Below are 20,594 nucleotides of genomic sequence, written 5' to 3'. Positions count from 1 at the left end.
AAGCTCTGACGTTTTCTTGCCTTTCCCGCATAGTCCGTTCCCGCCGCTCCCCGCCCCCTTGTCGCCAGTGTTTGGGCTTGTGCCGCGCACGCCCACAAACTCTCCATTAGATCGAAACAAAGTCGACGCCTGCCGCGGCGGCACGGCAAGCAGCCAAGCAAGGAAGCAGCGAAGACAGAGCGACCGCCCGCTTGCAGGCGCAGACCAGACTTCCGCGCGGCACGACCGGCACCTGCCCCCTTCGCCTCCATAGTTTGATACATTCGTTCCTATCTTGGCCCCAGCCAGCCAACCAAGCAAGCCAGGACCTGACTCGACCGGAACGTTGACGAGGCAAGCCCAAAGCCAAAGTAGTACAAGGTGAGGACGGGTACCAGCTCGACCGAGCCATACCAGCGTGGCCACTTAGAGAGAGAGAGGAAGAGACGTGTCCAGCCCTATTTGAGTTACCGATCGAGCATGTCACATTGGGGCTCGCTCGCTCGCTCGCTCGGCCGGCCGCGCTCCCTCGTGTCGCTCCATCCTCCTACCCCTCCTCCCCTTTCCCCTTGTGCGTACTCCGCCGTGACCCGGGAAGCCAGTAATGATGAGCATGAGCCAAGGTTAGGAACGCCGTGATGCCTGCCCTCGGCGCAAGACATGGCGGGCACAGACGCTGCATGCCTGCTCCGTTCCTGACCTCCTGTTCCTGCCAACTCTGTTCTCCCGGTCCAAACTTGGGTTGCCATCCTGTGCTGCTCCTCTTCCCTCGCTCCCTCCGTCCCGCTGTGGTGTAGACTGCCCGCGTTGTCCCTCCGTCCGCCGTTCCCTCGCTCCCCTATGTCTCCTCCTCCCCATATGACAATGAGCCATTGTTGATCCATTCTAGCCAACTCGGGGTTAACCACCACCTGCCGACATCGGTGACATCCCCACCCCATCTGTCTTTCGAGCCGCCCGTCCCTTCTTGGGACGACACTTTGTGTGTTGCTCGTCATTGCCTCTCCCAAACGAAACCCTATACGGCTCTCGGAACTGAACCGGCTCTGCCGCAAGACCAACGTAAACCACGATCCCTCTCCTGGTTTGGGTTGCTGCCTGATTAGGTGTATCCACTCGTCCCTAGAGATTACCAGCAACCCCCCCGTCCTCTCCCTCCCTCGTGTCGACCACGACCACATTAATCTGAGACGTCAACCCAGTCGCCCCCCATCCCGGTCCCTTTCCTCTTCCCACTCCTCGCACCATCCTGTTATCACCAACTCTCTCTCTCTCTCACTCTCATTCCAACCACCTTGGTCGCCGCGAACCGACGACGAGGTTGACGACCGACCACGCCCCCTCCTCCCTACGCCACGGCCCTCGCCTCTCCTCCAACCACTCCCAATTGGCCTCTCCACGTCGTCACTGCTATTGGGTACCGTATCACGGCTCACGACGGCAACCGCAATCCCGGCGACACGGACCCAACGACCGACTGCAGTTCCTGTGTCACCCTTTCAACCACACGTCACGAGGACGATCCGATCGCCCCTTTCATTCCCCACACGTCGTCAGTGTACGAGCGGCGTTTACGCGACGTATTCGTGCACAGACAGACGTTTGCCGGCGCGTCCAACCATAACTCTTGCCTCGTGGCTGGCTACGCACAGTCACTGGGACATTGTCGAGGGCAGCTGACTCCAGAGTGATCTTTACATAACGTATTACCGTCACTCCGCCCCCCCGCCCGGGTCAGACACGACACAGTCACTCGAGACGACCAGACACGAAACAAGACGCCGCACACCGCAGGCTTGGAACAACCAAAACAAGCTTGGTAGCAGGTCGCCATCACGTCACACTCCTCGACAGCTCGTTGACGCGCGCCAAGCCGCAACTTCGCGCAGTCAGCACTGCAACAGCTGCGCCGACGACGGTGATCCAGCCCAAGCCAACGACGGCGATCCACAAGGAGGCAGATCGATCCCTTCAAGTCAGTGTACGTCAGCAACCGGCCGGCACGACGGCACGCACGCACGCACGCACGACTGCACGCACCCACGACTGCACGCACGCACGACGCACGCACGCACGTACGACAGCAAGCCAGGCAAGCACGTACATGTACCACGCTACCTAGACAGCCGTCCTACACACCCCCGCAGGTAAACACAGCCACGGCACGCCTCAGCCAACACTGCAACACAACACGCATTGTACACGCAGCATCGCAACTCAACTTCTCTACACGCAACTCGGACAACTTCGAACTTGGAGACATCCACTCGTCTCGACCGCCGCCCTAGTTGTGTGTGTATTGGATCAAGTCGCATCAACGTCAATAACGATCTCTACGTTCCCGCCTTCCCCGGCGACAGACCCAACCGACGTCCCCTCCCCTCCCTCCACTCCTCCCTCCGCCCACCACCGACCCCTCACTCTGACCTTCAACGCGTGCTGGTCACGTACAGTTCGCACCCGCCACCACTCAAAGTACGCAACATTCCCCTTGACCCAAGCGAACATTCACCCTCGCAGCAACGACTCGAGTACAAGTGCCACCCACTCCCATCTCTTGCAACACAACATTCCTTTTGCCGGTTGACGCCCACTGCTTTGCTTCACCACTCCTCGACGAGCAAACCTTGAACCACTGCTTTATGCTTTTACCTCGGCCCTTGTAACAGCACGCATTCGTTTGACGACGCGTCTCAACACCGACCGCTCTCTAGCGGCATCCCACACCCACCCACCGGCCCCCCACGCACTGTGACGCTGTACACAGGGTCCACGACACGACTGTAACGACTGTCTCGCGGATACGGGTCGAAGCGGCCTTGGTGCAAGGCGAAACTCGATAGCGCGGGCCGAAACCTTCGGCTGCGCGACGCACCTTGGCCACCCACCAACCACACTGCTCTTGCTTGCCCACATCTGTGCAGCCCACTAAACGCACGACCCACGCAGGCAAAACATTACTCGGAACATGAGGCGCAGAGCGGACAGCCCGTCCGGGTCGGTGACACAAGGTACGTTGCTCGTCTTGAAATCCCCCTTCCCCCGCCCGCCATGTCTCATCCGACGGGGTAAACCCGATGAACCTCCTACACCCCCTTGCATCCCGTAAACCTAGCCACAAGCTAACCCGTCCAGACTCACATCCTTCAAAACGCTTACGCAGAGGGTCAGCCTCCCCCTCGCTTTCTCCTGCGGATTCATCGGGAAGCCGTTTCATGCAGCGCCCTGCAAATCCCAGCGGCACGTCACCTCGGATCATCCGCGGCTCATCGCCCACGCGGCCAACATTACCACCCTTGCATCCCCTTCAACTCGGAGGCACTGAAGGCAATCCACCCGGTCCCGGGCCGTCGTCGTCGTCGGCATACCAGTCCTTCTCGGCGGCGGGCAATGCTGCTTCGACGGGCGCAAAGCCGCGTCCAGGCAGCTGGGCGCCAAACTGGCCCCCTGGACACATGGCCCGCCATTCCATGGGAGGGCCGGCAGGAGTGAAGTCTCCGTCGCCGGGCTCTAGCCCGGAACGGGGACGTGCCGAGGAACCGAGAGCAACCGGGGAGCAGCCTAATACGTCTGGTCCTGACATTGTGTTTACACGCGACGTGACAAACCGGCAGCCGCGGAGCATGATGGCTTGCATGAGATGTCGCCGACAAAAGTGAGTGTTGTACCTCGAGGGGCGCGGGCGGCACCGCCACACACACGCTCGCACCCACCATCCCGTCCGTTCTAACAAGTGCAGAATGAAATGCGACGGCCCTGGCAAGGAACCATGTCGCGGCTGCCGTCAGGCCGGAGTTCAATGTGTCTTCGAGTCGCGCACGCGGCCAAAGTCGATCTCGACCATGCCATCACGCTCGTCGCCCTTCTTCCCTCCTCCAGCGGAGCCGGCAGGGCCCTCGTTCTACCCCGCCACCTCACAGGCTGCCCCACCGGTGACGACTCGCCCCCAACTCATTCCCGACTATGCGATCAGGCAAGCTCAAGGCGCACGGGAACATCAGCCCCCAATGCGCCCTCCTCCACCAGGGGCCATGGGCACGCCCTACCCTCCTCCTCTCCGTGCGCATACGCCACCAGCGCACACGCCGTCGTCCTCTGGCCCTCAACCACCGTACTACCCTGTTGCCCACCCCGGCTACGGACACCCTCCACCTGGAGGTCCTATGCCACCTCAGGCGTCAGGCGGGCAGTTGATCGACCACCGCATAGAGGGCCGTCTGCGTGGTCTTGAATCAGCCTTTCGGTCAGTGTCGACCCTCCCTGCGTCGGTATCCGGAATCGAAGCAACTCTCGGAGCGATCCTCCGAGCCCAATCGGCACTGGCAGCTCAGATTTCTGGTGGTGGTACTACCAGCGCCACGACGGTCTCTGTCTTACCGCCTCGGAATCCGACCGACGTCCCAGAGCATGTGTGGGAAAGCTATCGCTCTGGTGCATGGCCCTTGACGCCATGGCTACCGGGAATATCGCCTTTTCCAGGCCTGCCCTCGCTTGTTCTACTGTGTATGGGGCGTCGTGCCGCCCTCGAACGCCCGGAAACGTCGAGGCGCGAGAGCGATGCAGCTGCCGAAGCGGTCGTCGCCGAAGTATCACGCCTCCTTGCTGGCCGCGTTCTGTGGACCCGTGACGAGGTTTTGGCCCTCGGGGTTTACAGCACCTGGACCAACGACTCGGCTCTCGGCTGTCTCGCTGTCGGCCTCGCGCGTGATCTCCAACTGGACCGAGTGCAAATTCAGAGGCGTGGCCACGAAGAGTGGCGCGAGTGGATCTATGTGGTGCTCGCCGACCACCTGCTCCATTTGCCCGACTTCAACTTGCCCATTGTCCAAGAGCCCCTGGCTGCATCTTGGCGCGACCTGATCGCCACCTCGCCTCCAACCGAGCCGTCTGTTCGCGACCGGGACAACAGGCTACTGGCATGGCTCCAGTATTCCGAGCTTCTTATGGAAGGTGAGTGTGGCGCACAACGCCCCGGGTGGCGTAAGCCTCTTTGGGCTGGTCCAGGAAAGGAAAGCATCCGATTCCAACTGACGCCACTTGCTCAGTCCTGAACGCCCAACGCGGCCATTCTCGATACCCGGGTGACCCCAAATCCCCTGAGGGCAGTCGAGACTCTGGTTCGGACCACAGCGAAGGCCGACCGGGATCCCACGCCCGGGGCGATTCTTCCGGCTCCAGAGAACTGGCACGCGACCAACGCGATCGTCGCCGCGTTCGAGACATCTACAAGCGTTTCCTCAGCCGCTGGGAGTCATGGGCGCAGAGCTGCGGAGCCCGTCATGAGCCCGTCTTGAACCTGCACTACAACTTTGCGGTCCTGTTCACTGCGTCGCCAGTGTTCACGTCCAACGACCGTGTGTGGTCGCTGCTCACCCAGTCGCAAGAGGGCCACCAGCAGCTCGAGCGGGGCCGCGACGCAGCGTTCAACGTGCTTGCTGCGCTCGGCGCGCCCGAGATCAACAGGTCGTTCGTCTTCTCACTGCCCGTCTTCAGGCCGTTCTTTGGCCTCGCGATCGCCCACCTCGTCGGCCTGACCTCGGCCCTGTCCCACACGCCCATCATCAACCTCTCGCACGTCCAGCAGGTCTTCCACACGGCCGCGTACCACCTCTCACCCGCGCAGGCGGCCTCGGACCCTTCGGGACCCGGACGTCCTCCCACGGCCCCCGGCGGCGTGACCTCTCCCCAGGGCGCGACGCCCGCCCGCGCCGCCTCGCCGTCCGGCGCTCGCCCCCGCGGCGGCGGACCCCCGGTGTCCCTCCTCCAGGAGATGGTCGAGACGGGCGCCATCATCCAGATTGGCAAGCGCGAGATTGTCAACGCCGAACCGGGCCGCGACCTCTGGCGCCGGATCGTGGGCTAGCGACGTCGCTGGCTGCCTGCTACTAACCCTTCTGCTTCTGTTCTCGGCACTTTTGACGACGCGCGGCCAGTGTCCTTATAATACTTGGTTGTGCCGCGCGCCGCAGAGGACCACGTTTCTGCGACTCGTATCCCTTGGGCCCTCGCTTCAACGCCGTGCTACATCTTTTGGGCCAACAATGTTCCCCTTTACGAGCCATCCTTTACGAGCACGACCAGACCATCTTCTACCACTCATATCTTCGACCATTTTCATGACCCCAACGAATGAAATGAGTACTGCATCCTGTTGGACAGACGCTAGTGTGAAAGGTGCTATTGTACAACATTGAAAGTCGACGACTTGTGCTACTCACTCACTCCTCGTCACGCCTCGCAGCAGGGCGCCTCGGCGCGACCTGCCTTCCACGCTTCTTCTCTCCCTCTGGCTCAAGGTGGACCTTCTTTGGCACCTGGACGTTGAAGCCGGGCACGACGATGTCGTGGTATTGCTCGAGCACGAACGCAGCGTCCTTGACCTCGACACGGTTAGAGCCACGGTGCGCTGCCAGGCGGATGCTATCTCTCGCGGCCGTCTCGATGAAGCCGTCAAGGAACTCGGTGAATAGCTGGGCTGGTTAGTAGGCCATCCGTCGCTCAGGTTGACTCACATCGTCCAGACCCAGCTCGACGGCAAGGTCAGGTGCCAGCTCGCGCGTGTACTCGCGCAGCTTTCTCTTACGCCTGGCTGGCTCGGGCTCTGGTGGTGGAGGAGGAGGTGGGGCAGGTGCGGCCCTTGGAGGAGCCGGCGGCGGGGCGGGTGGTGTTGGGGTTGCGACTACTGGCGGGGGCGCAGACGGTGCCGACGTGGGCACTGGCGGTGATACACTTGGCGCTGCAACAGGGGTGGGTGCTGCCACTGTGGTGGTTGCTGGGGTTGCCGCAACGGGAGCGGGTGAAGGCACCGTTGCCGGTTTCGGTTCTGGCGGGGAGACGACGGGGCCAGCATTAGTCGTAACTGGTGCCGGTGGTGCCGGTTGTGCCACGACAGGGGTAGTCGCTAGTGGCCCTGCCGTTGACACGGACGCTGCTGGAGGGGTAGGCACCGTCGAGGCAGCTGCTGCAGGCACGGGGGCTGCTGGAACAGGGACCGGGACGTTTGGGAGGGAAGGTGTGCGCACTGGCACGGGGGGAGCTGGAATCGGTGCGGCTGGAACGACTGCTGCTGCGGGCTGGGCCGCGGCCTGGCCTGGGGCGGCGGTGGGCGACACGGTAGCTGGGCTTGTTGCCATGGCAGCGGATGGAGTGGTGACCGCACCTGGGGCAACTGCTTGAGGGGCTGCAGGTTGAGGGGCCATACCGGGGACGGCGGGCGACTGAGGGGCGGATGACGCACTGCTCGATGCCTGCGAAGCATTTGTAGGCGTCGATGCCTGCCCCGCTTTCATCTGCGCGCTCTTGAGCTGGTAGTATTGGTACGAGGACATGAAACGCTGCTTAAGTGCGGGGTCCTAGGGGGTGAGTTGAGTTTACACGGGCGCACTCACTGCCGCAAGCCTTGCGTTCCTCTGCTCAACGGGGAGCGTTAATAAGTCTCTGACCTGCTGGAATGTCATGGGCGGCTGGGCCTGTGGGACGGGGGAAGGCGCAGGAGGAGCAGACTGCGCTGGTGCAGCCGGTGCGACCGTCGGCGGTTCAGCCGCAGGCTGTGGCGGGGTCGCGGCAACCGTCGGTGTTGCGGGCGTGGCGGGGCTGGAAGTGCGAGGCGTTGCTGCCGCACTCGTCGGCGCCGTCGGAGCAGGCGACTGGGGCTTGCCTGGGGTACCAGCAGCGGCTGGGCCTGCCGGAGGCCGCACAGCGTTGCGAGCGTTGGCTGCGTTGATGAGGTTCTGGTCCGGGCGGATGTTGCGCGCGGCGTTGACGCCGGCCGACACCGAGGCCAGGAACGCGCTCTCTGTCGTCACGGCGTCGTTGTTGCCTACGCGCTTGGTAGGGTTGAGCACGTCGGGGAGGTTGAGCAGGGGATTGGGGCGGCCGAGACGCGCGTGGAAGATGATGATCTCGCGGGCATGGTTTGCGATCAAGTTGCGGAGCTGCGCGCGTCAGTGTCTGCGGAGCTTGGTATTCGCGAGGAGAGCACGTACAGGAGGGATCTGGGTAGCGACGAGCTGGTTGCTGCGCACTCTCTGGATGAGGATGGGGATGTTGGTGTAAATGGACTCGAGGTTGATGGCGCCTGGTCGCACGGAGGGGCGGACTGGGGCTGCCATCGTCGAGGAGAGTGCCGCTGCAAGATGCTGGGCGACCGAGAAACTGGAGGCGCAGGTGATGCAGGCCTGGCGCTTTTAAGGATGGATGAGGGGCGAGGGAGAGAGTTGAGAGGTTGAGTCAATGTGGGTCGAGTGACAACCAAGACAACACCGAGTGTGTTGTTGGGCGGATTTGATCCCGCAATCTCTTGTTCAAATCGGTGGAGGTGATCCACTCGCCCTCGTCGCACCACTCTCCACCTCATGGCCGACACAATAGCGGAGCGAGTCGTCGCCACCGCACACGCGGCGTATGCTGCGCTGCCGAAGCACGGAAAGCCTATTGTGCGCGACAACGGCGTGGCAGAGTGGACGATTCTCGCCGCGATACTCGTCCTCAAAGACGACGGCGACCCGCACCTCGTCTCGCTCGGCACCGGCGTCAAGGTCCTCCCGGCCGCGCGTCTGCCGCCACTCGGGGACACGGTGCACGACTGCCATGCGGAGGTGCTCGCACGGCGCGGGTTCCTCCGCTGGCTCGTGGCCGAGGCTGGGCGCGTACAACGCGGTGAGGGGAGCGAGTGGGTCGAGTGGGTCGGCGAGAAGTTTGTGCTGGCTCCGGGCGTACAGGTGGCGCTCTACGTCTCTGCCCTGCCGGTGAGTTGATTCACGGGTTGCTTCAGCTCACAAGCAGTGCGGGGACGCGTCGACGCTGCATACAGCTGCGCACCAGCCGGCCGACGCGGCCGAGGCGTTCAAGGCCGAGGCGGAGCGCCGCGCGGGCGAGCAGGACGCTGCGCCGGCGCCGACAGAAGCGGTCAGAGGACGCAACGGGTACGAGAACTACGGCGCAATCCGGACCAAGCCCGGGCGGACCGACTCGCCGCCGTCGATATCCTTCTCGTGCTCGGACAAGATCGCGACGTGGACAGTGCTCGGGCTGCCGGGCGGGCTCCTCGGGCAGCTCTTCGCGCCGGTGTACCTCGACCTCATTGTGATTGGCGGGGTCAAGATGCCAGAGGGGCACAACGCCGCGGAGTGGCAGGCGACCGTCGTCGCCGAGGCCGAGCGCGCGCTCTTTCGCCGGGTCGAGGGTGTCGAAGGTGAGCCCCGGGCGCGTTCCCCGCTGACAGCAGGCCTCGTGCCCCCGCCATACCGCGTCACCAGGCCGAGAATACACCTCACCCCTCACCGCTTCGAGCTCTCGCGCGAGGCCGCGCTCGCCCGCGGCGCCGTGGACCCCAGCACGTCGACCGTGTCCCTCTCGCACGTGCCGTGCCTCGGCAAGCCCGAGGTGATTATCAACGGGTGCGCGCAGGGCTCGGGCTGGAAGGCGCCCGGGACGACGCTGCTCAAGGACAAGCAGCGGTCGCGCGTGTGCAAGATTGAGGTGCTGCGGGCGGTCGTGGGGCTGCAGCAGGCGTCAGGGTCAGACGACACGCTCGCCGACACGACGTACCACGCCCTCAAGCACGCCAACGCGCCGTACCAGGCCGCCAAGGCCGCGCTGCGCGGTGTGCCGGCCGAGCGGCTGACGGCGGAGTGGGCCAAGCGGCTGCCGCACGAGTTTGACACCACGGCGGGCGGAGGTGCGGCGCGGCCGCCGTTCACGGGGTGGATCGCAACGGGGGCGCGGTACGAGTCGTTCACGGCGCGAGGCGTGGTGCAGAGCTAGCTCCGCGTCGGCTACTCGCTCCAGCCAACCACGCCCCCACGTAACAATCTATAAATGCATAATGTAGTCTACGCACCAGCCGCCACGCTCCGCACGGCGCGCATGCGCCGCTCCGCGTCGTCAAGCACGTCCTGAAAGCCGCGGACGAGCGCGCCCGCGAGCGCGCGCACGTCGGGCCGCTCGCCAGCGGCGTCGCGCGCTTCCCACGCCTCCACGCCGCGGAGGCACTCAGCCTCGGTCTCCTCGCGCTCGCGCCACGAGCTGACGCCGATACGCACGCCCCGGACCTGCCTCGCCGCGCCATTACTCAGCGCGAGCGCGAGCCCCGCCGAGTCGGAGAGCGCGCCGAGGCTGGCCGCCAGCGACGCGGTCCCGTGCGACAAGTCGGCCGCGGCGCGGGGCAGCTGGCCGGCAGCAAACGTCGGGGAGAGGGGCGAGCCGGGCGGCGAGAGCAGCTTGTGCGCCCTTGCGTCGCCGGTCCACCCCGGCCCCGACGGCGCCTCGGCCAGCTCGGGAATGTCGAGGTCGAGGTCCACCTCGAGCCCGTCGCCGCGCACCGCCTCGAGCTCGCGCAAAAGCCCGGCCGCCTCGCGTACCTGCTCGTCGCGCGCGCGCTCGCTCTCGGCCAGGTGGGCGAGGTGCGCGGCCAGCCGGTCCTCGAGCGCGGCTGCGGGCGAGGCGGGGGACGGCGCGCCGCGCAGCAGGGAGACGAAGCGCGCGCTGTGCGCCAGGGTGTCGTGCAGCGCGGCTATGGCGGCGGCTGTGTGTGGTGGGAGGTGGGGGTCGGTGTCGTCGTCGTCGTCAGGTTCTCGGCCGGTAGCGCGAGTCGTTCGCGCCGGCCGCGGGGGCGTCGGCGTGCGCGCTGGTGCGGTGCGCGGATCTGAGTAGTGGTCGCCGTGGTCGTCGCCGCGGTGCCCATCGTAGCGCTCATACCCCTCGTCGTGGTAGTCGTCGTCGTGGTAGTCGTCGTCGTGGAAGTCACCGTCGTGGAAGCCCTCGTCCCCGTAGCCCTCGAACCCGCCGCCGTACCCGTCATGATCCAACTCGTGCGCGAGCGACCCCACATGCGCTGCCGTCAGCTCCGCCAGCCCACACACGCACCATCACCCAACCCAGCATCCAGGTCGTCAAACTCGTCGGCGAGCGAGGCGCCGGCGCGCAACGTATGGCGCGAGGGTCCGGCGCCGTGGCCGTGGCCGTGGTCGTCGAGGTGGCCGTCGAGGTGGCCGTCGAGGTGGCCGTCGAGGTGGCCGTCGAGCGCGCCGTCCAGCTCGTCGGCGAGCGAGGAGAAGGCCATGGCGTGTGCGTGGTGGCGAGGAGAGCGGCGATGTCAAGATTGCGCCGCGGGCGGCTCTGCGACCTGGCTTGAGCGGGGGGCCGAGCGCTGCTGGCTCGGGGCTTGGGCGGCTCGCGGTGCGACGACTGCTCGATCTGCTTGATTGTTGCTGTTCAAGTCGTCTCGTTGTTGTTGTTGTCGCCGCTCCCCGCCGTCACGCTGGCACTTGCACTTGCACTATTCAACTTCGACCCCGAAACAATCGACAAACTACGCGTTTCGCGCAGCAACGTCACATTGCACCAGCCGGCCCGTTTCAAGGGTCCAGTCTCTGACACACGCCACCCCGCAGCCGGCCTGCACCCCGACCCCCGTCCCCCGCCATTGTCTATCGTGTGCATACAACACATCTATGCTGATCCGAATGTTCCAGACACCAATCAAGCAAACACAATCACTACCGAGGCCCCATCGGCCGCCGCCCGTTCCCCTTGGCCGGCGTAGGCGGCCCACCCAGCCCCAGCTCGCCAATGTCGACACCGTGCGGGTCGTCACTCCGCTCCTCGTCGCTCCCACCGACTAACGCGGCGCGCTCCTCCTTCTCGGTCGCCTCCTCACCCTTGCCCAGGTGCGGGTAGTCGCGTACACCTCTGTGCGACCCACCGCGCACCTGCTGCTCCGGCTTGGGCGACTTCTCGCGGAACTGGAACAGGTTGGCCAGCTTGCCGCGGTCGCGCGTGGTGGGCGAGTCGGGCGGCGTGTGTGCTGGTGCCGTCGCCGCGTAGTATGGGTCGAGGTAGTCGGTGACGGGCCGCTTTTCCGGCTCTGGCGACGACCTGAACCGTCCGTCGTGGGGCTCGAGGATTTGCTCCATGTGGCCAGCCTCGGCCGCCTGTGACGACCCAGAAAACTGGCGCCTGCCCCCAAGAGGAGTGCCCTTTGTGTCGTCCGAGTGCGCACGGGTCTCGTGTGTCGCGTCCGTGTGCCCGTCGTGGCGCGTGTAGCCGTACTTGTGCACCACGTCCGTGTCCTTGAACTTGAGAGTGCTGCCCGAGCGCTGAGACCGTGGCCCGCGCTGCTGTGGCTCAAAGCCTTGATCGCGTTGAGCGCCTCCAGTTCCGGCGGGGCTTAACGGGATAGCCTCCAATTCGTCGTCTGGCATAGGGTTGTCCGAAACTGCACGAGTTGTGTGAGCGTCCTGTCCGTTTCCACGCCACCCCCATCACAGCAGCTGCATTAGACACAATAGGAACACGCCCCTCCCTCACATGGTCCGGGATCTGGACCTCCCAACGATGCTCTCGTCAGACGCCACCTCGGATGGCGGAGAGGGCGTTGGTGTGGGCGTCACTGATGGCGTTGTTTGAGGGTAGTCGTCTGGGTAGTCGCGCACCACCTCTGGGTATGCGACTTCCTCGGCCAACACCTCTGTGCTCTTCTCGGACGGATACTCACGCTGGTAACGTTGAAGGGCCCCAAGGCCATGCGTATTCAAGTGGCCGCTGCCCTGTCCGAAGGGGTAGCCACCGTTGGCAGAGCTCGCCGTGCTCATGCGTCGTGAAATACTGCGCGCACGGATAACAGAGCCGACGGCGCCAAAGCCCGATCGGAGCGCGTCCATGCCTGGGTCCTCCATGGCCGTAACGCGTCCCTTCTCCTGGTCCTCGGTCCCGTGCCGTGCGGCAGCCAAGAGGAGGGTCGAGCGGCGATCGAGATGCTGGAGCTGCTTGGGGTCGACCTTGGACATTTGCAGGAGCGTAATGCCAAAGCATGTGACCAGGAAGCCAAGGACCATCGTGACCAGTGTGGTGGCAGGTGCCTTGAGGCCTTTGTAAAGGATGAATGACGTGACCATGGTGGCCGAGGTGAAGTAGCAGAAGTAGACCGGCACGACCATGGACGTGTTGAAGAGCTCAAGGGCTTTGTTGAGATAGTTGATTCTGGAGTCAGTGGCCGCGGAGAGCGATGGACTCACTCGACGAGCAGCGTCACCGTCACAAAGATGAAGAGGAACCAGAAGAACCAGTTCTTGACCTGGCTGTCGCTGCATTGTCAGGCGTGATTGCTTGGCTTGAACTCACCCTTGGATGCTGGTGATGATGGCCGCGCCGAGACCTTGAGTGCACGACACACTGATACCGCCGATCAGTGAGCAGACGGAGATGTATGGCATCATGTTCTTCTTGCCGTATCGGGGCGCGACCCAGACCACGACAATGACCGAGCCGATGATGCAAAGGCTCGCCCAGACGAGGAATCCTGGCGCAATGAAGAGGTGCTTGAACTCGTTGATCGTCCGCACCGTTCCTTCTGCCGGTGCATTCAAGGCGAGGATAATGGACCCGAGAATGCAGAGAGTGCAACCAATCCATCCCTGTGACTGCGTCAGCGGTGCTGCGGCGGGTTGCGGGGGGCGCTGCCGGATATCGACGTCGGCCCAGACTCACAAAGAAGGTGAGGGTTTCCCTGAGAAAGAAGTGCGAGAGGACGGCGGCGACGACGACCGAGATGGAGCCGAGCGGGGTTACGAGAATGGCGACGGTGAAGGCGCTGGGGTCAGTAGAGCCTGGGGAGCGGAGCTCACTATGCGACGAAGTTGAGAATCTGGAGGGGTCAGCCGGAGCTCGGCATTGTTTGTTAACCCGCGACACTCACCTCGCCGACAATCATCATGGTCATGCCCGTCCACCATAGTGGGCTCTTGAGGTAGGCATGGCCTTCGCCGGCCTCATTGCCAGACTTGGCCGTCGAGCTTAGGAGGCCCTTCTTCTTGACGACAAAGCTGGCGGCAGCGTCAGCGATCTGTGCGCGATATCGCAACGTGTGTGTGATGTTTGATGGCGGAGCGGCGGCTGGCGCACAACCCCCCCATGACCCAACTCACCTCGAGCCGATGAAGAGACCACTTCCGATGGCGAGACAGATGCCGACAATCTTAAACTTTGGGTTGTCCGTGTTGACAACGCTGTGCCCGCCCGACGAGGACGCGTGGGCGGCGGCCGAGGACGTTGCCGAGGCCACGGCGCTCGTTATTGATTCTGTTACTGACGACATGGCGTGTTGTTGTTGTTTAGGTTGTAAAGCTCAACGGCAGCGCCGTTGACGCTTGGTAGTAGTATATGCGCCCGGGGTTGCGTCGAGTGGTGCGATAGTTGGGATAGTATTCCGTGTTGCGGCGGCGGGCGTTGAGCTCGGGGTTGCGAGGTGAGGCGAGGAGGAAGGAATGCACAGATCGTTGTTGCAGGCTGCTGGCCCTTTGGCGTGGGCTCTAGGTGGGACTTGGGGGGCAAGACGTATGTACACGCAGTGCGAGGAGGAAGGGGGGAGGGGGAGGGAAGGAGAGTGAGACGGCGGGCGGGGGGGAAGGTCGAGGTCGAGGAGTGTGGCCCTAGGTTGTTGTCGATGTCATGAAATGGGCCAGCTAGAGTGTAAAGGAAGGGTAGCGCGCGTGGCGAGGCGATGCGACGCAATCGATAATGCTGCGCCGACAGTGGAATTAGATTCGAGGTGGGTGCGAGTGTGCAAGCAGCAGTAAGGGAGAGAGAGAGAGAGACGTGAGAGGGAGGGGGATTGTCAAGGATCTTGACCGAGATATGCATTGCGGTGCCCATTGCAGTGGTGCAGTGCGTGCTTGCTTTTGCTGGGTCACTCGCTGGCTGCTAGATGGCAACAAGGGGTAAACGTAGTGCGACGATGGCACTCTGCCTGCCGCAGTTTCCGGCCCTCTGGCCCGCCCGCCTGCCGCCTGTGCCAGCCAGCGCGCGCGCGACGCTAAATACCTTCAACGCGTAACGCGGCACCATTTTGGATTGCGCCGTCGCTTAGGGTGATACCAGCTGCCTGTACAATGATCACTTTTTTTCCATTGCGCGGGGGTGGAGCAGGGCGGCGCGGAGAGAACGAGGGTGCAGCTAATCCAGGCCTGGGTCCTGCTCTGCGTGTCGAGGACAGAGGCCAACGCGGGGACATGTGTAGGGAGATCACACTGGGTGTGTCGAGACCTGCCATACCTGACCCAGGCACCAGGCGGCTGCGGCCCCCTCAATATCACAATCCACAGTCGTGGCTAAAACTGGGGGGACTGAGGCGCTTGGCGGTGCAAAAGTAGGCGTGTCGAGTGGGGGATGGCTCGATTGGGTGCCTATGGTGGGAGGGTGATAGGCCCGCTGTGGGCCATGTGCGCATCTGCTCCCGTTGCAATGACGTCGTAGTGTGCCCACGCCGAGTTGGACGGGCGGGCGGCAGCGGCGCCGCATAGTGGACCCTGGCCTGGCTGGGCATGTGAGCGCGGGTATCCAGTGACGCGGTGACGCTCCCAACGCGGTCGTCTTTGGCCTCGTGCAGCAGCCAGCAGCAGCACCAGTCGCCGCCGGCGCCAGCCTAGCCAGCCTACAGCCATCGACGCGTTTGGATGCCGACTAGTGGTGTCTGGTCGCCCGCCCCGCCCCTCATTTGCTACCGGCTACCCACTTGGCCGGCTAAGCGCATCTCGCATCGCACACTGGCACTAACACGTCGACCGATCAGCCAAAACGCATTTAACCACAACAACCACGGCTCACAAGTCTCTCTCTCTCTCTCTCATTCTCTCCCCCTTCTACCACTGTATCCCTAGCATCCAGTAATCATCGCAAACATGTCGCTCAAGGAGGACGGATTCAAGGTGAGCTCCGCCAGCCCGCTCCCCAGACCACTACTAACTCTCCAGGCCAGCAACATCATCGAGGTGAATACCCAGCTCCACTAGCTCCCACGCACGCTCACACGGGCCCAGCAAATCGACGCCGGCCTCAAGGCGCTCCCGGAGAAGGAGAAGGCCAATCAGATCAAGAAGGTGGGTGCATGCGCCGGTGGATGCGCCGCTCGCCGCGCCGACAATCAAGCCCGCCGGCTACTCGGCGGCGGGCGCCCAGCCGGCCATCTACCCACGGCGCGTCCACGCCACTAGTGCTGACCCCGCAGACCAACGGCATCTTCCAGCTCAACATCCAGAACTCGGACAAGAAGGCCGCCGTCAAGGAGGCCATCTGGGTGTGAGTGTGCGCGGTGGTTCGCCGAAGCCGCAGGTCGGGCTCACACGCGCAGCATTGACCTCAAGAACGCCGGCACCGTCACCAAGGGCGCCGCCAAGAAGGCCGGTGAGTGTGCTGATTGGCGCCGTAGGACACGCGCTGACTCGCCCAGACGTCACCATCACCCTCGGCGACGGTTAGTAGCCTCGCAACTCGCTCGCGCGACCCAGCTCACGCCGCAGACACCTTCCTCGGCCTCGCCGACGGCAAGGTCAACGCCCAGAAGGCCTTCATGACCGGCCAGCTCAAGGTCAAGGGCAACGTCATGCTCGCTACCAAGCTCGACAACGTCCTCAAGGTGCGTGGCTTGGACTGCGGGCGCGACGACGGCAATGCTGACACTCCTCCAGGCCGCCAAGGGCAAGCTCTAAGTATGCTTCGTTTCGTTGTAGCTGGAGATGTACACCTTGGGCAGCAGCAGCGCATGGGCAGAGGGAGCATGGGCATGATGGGCACGATATGATACTGAGCATGAGCAGCTCGGCTCTGACATTGGCACTGTCGTCGCTACTGAGCATGCGTCGCCGCGTGCAGCAAGACGTGCCGAGCATTGTGGTGTCGACGATGAACTTGTTGGACCAACTTTCGTTACTCGGCGACCGGCTAACGACGCACCCACCCTGCAGACATGTGGCGTCCACGGGTTACAAACCCTACGCGGGTTAATTGGGTCGTCATACTTGCAGCGGCACTGGCAATTTGATCAGTCACCCGACGGCAGCTCAGCTCTGGTAACATAACGTGTATACATCATGCCAATGTCAGTGGATATTAATGAGGAGACAACTACGGTAGGGCACAACATCTCGTGTGTCGTCGTGGATGGTTGGTGGTGGTGCGCCGTGCTCGGGCAATGGTGAGGACATCTTCGGGTCTTTGTTTACAACATGGGGAGGGTCGTGTATCGCTGGTAGCGTAAATCGCGGGGCCCGAGCGAGGTTCTGTTTACAACGCGTGGACGATGATGGCCGAGGTAAGTGGTGTGCGAGGGGTTCCGGGTGATGGAGTCATGGGCGAGGGGAGCACGTCGAGCTGACGGCCGCCGCGGTAGCGCGTAGCGGGAACTGGCGTCTCGGGCATGCTGGGCGACGCAGACTGGACGCGGGTGCGGCGACGAGGTGTGGGTAGGGAAAAGTCGACAGTCCCCAAGGGCGTCTCGAGCGTCGTGTCGGACGAGCACGACGAAGGCGGCTCAAGGTCGTCGAAGAAGCCTCCCCTGGGGCGTGCAGAGGCGAGCGAGGGAGGTGTGTTGGGCGCTGAAACCGTGACCTCGGGGTACTCCCTGGGCGGGATGATGATCTCGAGACCGGCATCCGCATGGGTCGTCGAGAAGGACGTGGCGTGGCGCAGGTTACGAGGGCTGGTGCCGACCTCGTAAGCGGCGAGGTACTCCAAGGCCCGCTGCACAGCACTGATGAGATCTGGCTGGATGAGCTCCCCAGCGACTTGCTCGAGGAGCCAGGCAACTCGAGCGCGAGCTTCGGCATCAAACACCTCGCCTCTGTCCAGGATCCGAAGAGCCTCGAGGTCAATGGCTGCGACGAGGGCCTGCTCGACTTCAACGGGATCGAGCACGGACGAGTTGACGAATCTCGCACCGTACCCGAAGAGCTTGAGGACAGCACCAAGAGCAGTCTGGTCCTTGATGACCTCGGGCTTGGACCCAGGGCCGGAGAGTGCCGTTCGAGTTGGGGTACCGTCAACAATAACCCACTGACGGAACTTGAGTCGACGCGAGCGAAGGTCTGCGTTGGACACTTGCTTGCGAGGGAACAGTGGCTCCATCAGTGCCAGAGGCGACGTGTCGGCGAGCTCCCCGTCGTAAGAGTTGACTGGCGACAGAGGGGGAGTGATGGGGCATGGGAACTGAGTCGACGGTCTTCGCGAGATGGAAGGAGCCGGCTCTTCTGGAGAGTAACTGAAGGCGGGCAAGAGACCACCAGCCGGCATGCGAGGCCTCCTGCGACGACTGAGGCGCTCAGGCAGGGCGGTGTATGGGTCGAGATTAGGCATGGACTTGGAGTGTGGCAGAGGTGCTTCCAATTCCGGAGTGTCGTCTGGCTCGCTGGCACTGTCCTGGATCACCTCCTCGACGTTGTCGGCCCCTGGGCTGGTGAGGGGATTTCCTCTGGGTGGAAACCGAACCTCGATGGCTCGCACGGTGACTCGGGTGGCTTCGCAGATCGTGAAGTCGCTCATGACGGACAGAGGTCGGGAGGTCACGGTGTCGTTGCTGTACACCGAGTCGACCGACGCGAGCGACGAACCACGGTGGTGGTCTGAGGAGGGCGTTGGGGTGACTGTTGCGGGCATGGGTGTGAAAGAAAACCCAGGGGGCGTGGTGACGGTGCTGGGTCCGGCATCGGGGGAGAGGGCCTGAACATGAGAGTCCGGAGGTGCACCATACTGTCGGCTGTGGCTCCCATGGGAAACCTCGGAAAAGGATTCGCGGGGGTACCTGTCCAGAGGAGAATCGTCTGGCCTGACGATCGCTTCGAGATACTCGTCGAGGTCGAAGGAAACGTCGCGCTGGTGGAAGGGAGACGGAGGGGTGGCGGTGGGCGACGTAGTGGCGGGCCGCACCGGGGTGTCCTTGGAGGGGACAGGTGGTGGCGTCTCGTCAAACTCCTCTACCCCTGCCTGGAGTGATAGCAGTGCACGGAGAGAGCTAACCACCCCTGGAGCTCCCCTGGCGTTGTCGAGGAGCTCGATGGCGAGCTGTCGACCCGAGCCGAAGAACCAGCCGTCCGTATTTCCACCGAGGCTGTATCGGAGCCCGAGAAGCTGTCGAAGAAGCGTCGTTTGAAGCTCGCCCGTCACTTGAGCCGTCCTTGAGAGTGCCGGGAGGCTGGTGCTTGTGGTAAGAGTGGACGAATCAAGGTAGGGCAGGTCGGAAGCCCCCCAAGTGGGAGAGGTTTCGGCAGGCTCAAACAGAGTGGGTAACGACGGCCGCCGCTCCCAGTCCGGAACGACTGGAGGAGCGGCAGAGGCGTTGCTGCCATACCGCTGAGGGAACCATTGGAGCACTGCCAAAGTCTTGCGCTTCGGCGGCGGCTTGAGGGAGACACGAGAGGTGGTCCGGTTTCGTGGACTTGGGGTGAGAGTGGCAAGCGGCGGTGCCACACCCGACCCTCCCGTCCCTTCGCTTTCGAGGCCGAGGGTGACAAGCGCGTTCAAGATGTCGTCGCGGTAAACTGGATCGAGGGTGCGGTCTCGGATGGAGAGCAGCTTGGCAGCGACAGCCTGAGTCTCGGCTCCCGTTGCGAGGCGTCGCACGGCCCAGCCCTTGATCATTTGTGGCACATTAGGCGCCTGAGCTGCGGAGCTTTCCGCGGCAAGCGCGATCGTGCTGTTGAGCCTCGCGATAAGATGGGCTGAAGAAACGAAGCCGAGATTGAAGCGGGCCGGCTGGAGAGTCGCCACAATGGTGGCACGGGCACTGGTCGGCTCGCCTCGGAGTGTGACCTGCGGCGGTGTCAACCACGACAAGCGCTTCTGCCGACCCACCTCAAACTCGACCTCGGCCAACTTCTTGGTGATGCCATCGACAATGTCCTCGCCGGCTGCGGAGAGCCTCCACCGCCGTCCCACATACTCGAGGACGAGCTCAAGTGTCCTCGCTTCAACCGAGGCAGGGTATCCGCCGTCGCGGCTGAGCCTGACGAGCGCGTCGATGAGTTGCTTTCGGCTGAGGTGTGCGAATGCGGCGGGCACAAGGACCGAGGGTGTGAACGAAGTGAAGGGCGCGCCTGCACCCAAGGAGTAAGGGAACAGCAAGTGCACAGGTGTCGAGACGAGTGCGAGGCGCAATCCCTTTGGTGGAGCCTGTGCGCGGGGATAGTCGCAGCCAATGTGCGAGGCGGCGGCATGCGTAGTGTGCGCGGCAATGGAGATCAATGTGGGAGTGGGTGGCGTGAGCGTGACGGTTGGGCGAGGAGACATGGCGAGGGCGTGTTGAGCGACAGTTTTGTGCGTGGTGGCAAGAATATGGTCAGCGCAGTCGTAGTCACCTGGCAACTCGTTACTCACAGCCTGGACGATCCTGTTGGCCTCGTCGCAGTACGCGCGCACGCGGACCCCAGCGAGGAGGGAGCGCCAGGCGTACTCCTCCAGCACGGCGCAGGCGTCGGCGACCGAGGGGGCAGCGGCCAGCTCGGAGGCCAGGCGGGCCGAGTCTGGCGGCATGACCACCGGCGCGGGTGTCATGGTGCCGAGGATTGGTGGTGAGGGAAGACGGCGGATGGGAGACCCGATGAGCTTGAGTGGAGAGCGCGTGTTTTTAGAAGCAGACGCGGTTGACGCGACCGACGACACTGAGGGTGTGTGGGTGTGCCTAGATGATGGAGGCGGGGGCGAGGCCTTGGGCGGCGAGAGGAAGCGCTTTGGAGTGTTGAGTGACGAGGGGGAGAGTGGTGGGCGGCGCGGTGCGTGGCTCGGGGGCGAGTATTGGCGCGCGCGCGCGTTGGAGTGAGGAAGACGGGGGGGCGACCACGCCGTTGGAG

The 20,594-nt window shown here is 63.6% G+C and overlaps 7 protein-coding genes across 7 annotated transcripts; 3 read left to right on the top strand and 4 right to left on the bottom strand.

Moving 5' to 3' along the window:
* Positions 1-3,821: 3,821 nt before the first annotated feature.
* Positions 3,822-5,842, top strand: Q8F55_001783 (uncharacterized protein; the record flags this gene model as incomplete). The annotated part of the gene is made up of 2 exons (XM_069350398.1): positions 3,822-4,929; positions 5,025-5,842. The coding sequence occupies 2 exons, from the start codon at positions 3,822-3,824 to the stop codon at positions 5,840-5,842; spliced, it is 1,926 nt and encodes a 641-aa protein (XP_069210784.1).
* A 355-nt stretch (positions 5,843-6,197) lies between these two features.
* Q8F55_001782 (uncharacterized protein) lies at positions 6,198-8,090 on the bottom strand (the record flags this gene model as incomplete). Its single annotated transcript, XM_069350397.1, has 4 exons — positions 6,198-6,449; positions 6,492-7,331; positions 7,368-7,913; positions 7,965-8,090. The coding sequence occupies 4 exons, from the start codon at positions 8,088-8,090 to the stop codon at positions 6,198-6,200; spliced, it is 1,764 nt and encodes a 587-aa protein (XP_069210783.1).
* Positions 8,091-8,333: 243 nt separating this feature from the next.
* Q8F55_001781 (uncharacterized protein) lies at positions 8,334-9,744 on the top strand (the record flags this gene model as incomplete). The annotated part of the gene is made up of 2 exons (XM_069350396.1): positions 8,334-8,726; positions 8,764-9,744. The coding sequence occupies 2 exons, from the start codon at positions 8,334-8,336 to the stop codon at positions 9,742-9,744; spliced, it is 1,374 nt and encodes a 457-aa protein (XP_069210782.1).
* Positions 9,745-9,812: 68 nt separating this feature from the next.
* On the bottom strand, positions 9,813-11,041 carry Q8F55_001780 (uncharacterized protein; the record flags this gene model as incomplete). Its single annotated transcript, XM_069350395.1, has 2 exons — positions 9,813-10,813; positions 10,846-11,041. 2 exons carry the CDS (start codon positions 11,039-11,041, stop codon positions 9,813-9,815), a joined length of 1,197 nt encoding a protein of 398 aa, XP_069210781.1.
* Positions 11,042-11,477: 436 nt separating this feature from the next.
* On the bottom strand, positions 11,478-14,074 carry Q8F55_001779 (uncharacterized protein; the record flags this gene model as incomplete). The annotated part of the gene is made up of 6 exons (XM_069350394.1): positions 11,478-12,196; positions 12,476-12,960; positions 12,996-13,064; positions 13,102-13,394; positions 13,676-13,802; positions 13,905-14,074. 6 exons carry the CDS (start codon positions 14,072-14,074, stop codon positions 11,478-11,480), a joined length of 1,863 nt encoding a protein of 620 aa, XP_069210780.1.
* Positions 14,075-15,656: 1,582 nt separating this feature from the next.
* Q8F55_001778 (uncharacterized protein) lies at positions 15,657-16,463 on the top strand (the record flags this gene model as incomplete). The annotated part of the gene is made up of 8 exons (XM_069350393.1): positions 15,657-15,683; positions 15,729-15,746; positions 15,795-15,854; positions 15,983-16,053; positions 16,106-16,158; positions 16,205-16,228; positions 16,275-16,390; positions 16,443-16,463. 8 exons carry the CDS (start codon positions 15,657-15,659, stop codon positions 16,461-16,463), a joined length of 390 nt encoding a protein of 129 aa, XP_069210779.1.
* Positions 16,464-17,037: 574 nt separating this feature from the next.
* Positions 17,038-20,298, bottom strand: Q8F55_001777 (uncharacterized protein; the record flags this gene model as incomplete). Its single annotated transcript, XM_069350392.1, has 3 exons — positions 17,038-19,557; positions 19,600-19,917; positions 20,122-20,298. 3 exons carry the CDS (start codon positions 20,296-20,298, stop codon positions 17,038-17,040), a joined length of 3,015 nt encoding a protein of 1,004 aa, XP_069210778.1.
* Positions 20,299-20,594: the final 296 nt, after the last annotated feature.

The sequence above is a fragment of the Vanrija albida genome (genome assembly GCF_041260175.1).
Source record: "Vanrija albida strain AlHP1 chromosome Unknown contig_2, whole genome shotgun sequence".
NCBI classification, from domain to species: domain Eukaryota; kingdom Fungi; phylum Basidiomycota; class Tremellomycetes; order Trichosporonales; family Trichosporonaceae; genus Vanrija; species Vanrija albida.
Note: the sequence above shows the minus strand (reverse complement) of the source record. Positions and strands in the feature narration are given on the sequence as shown.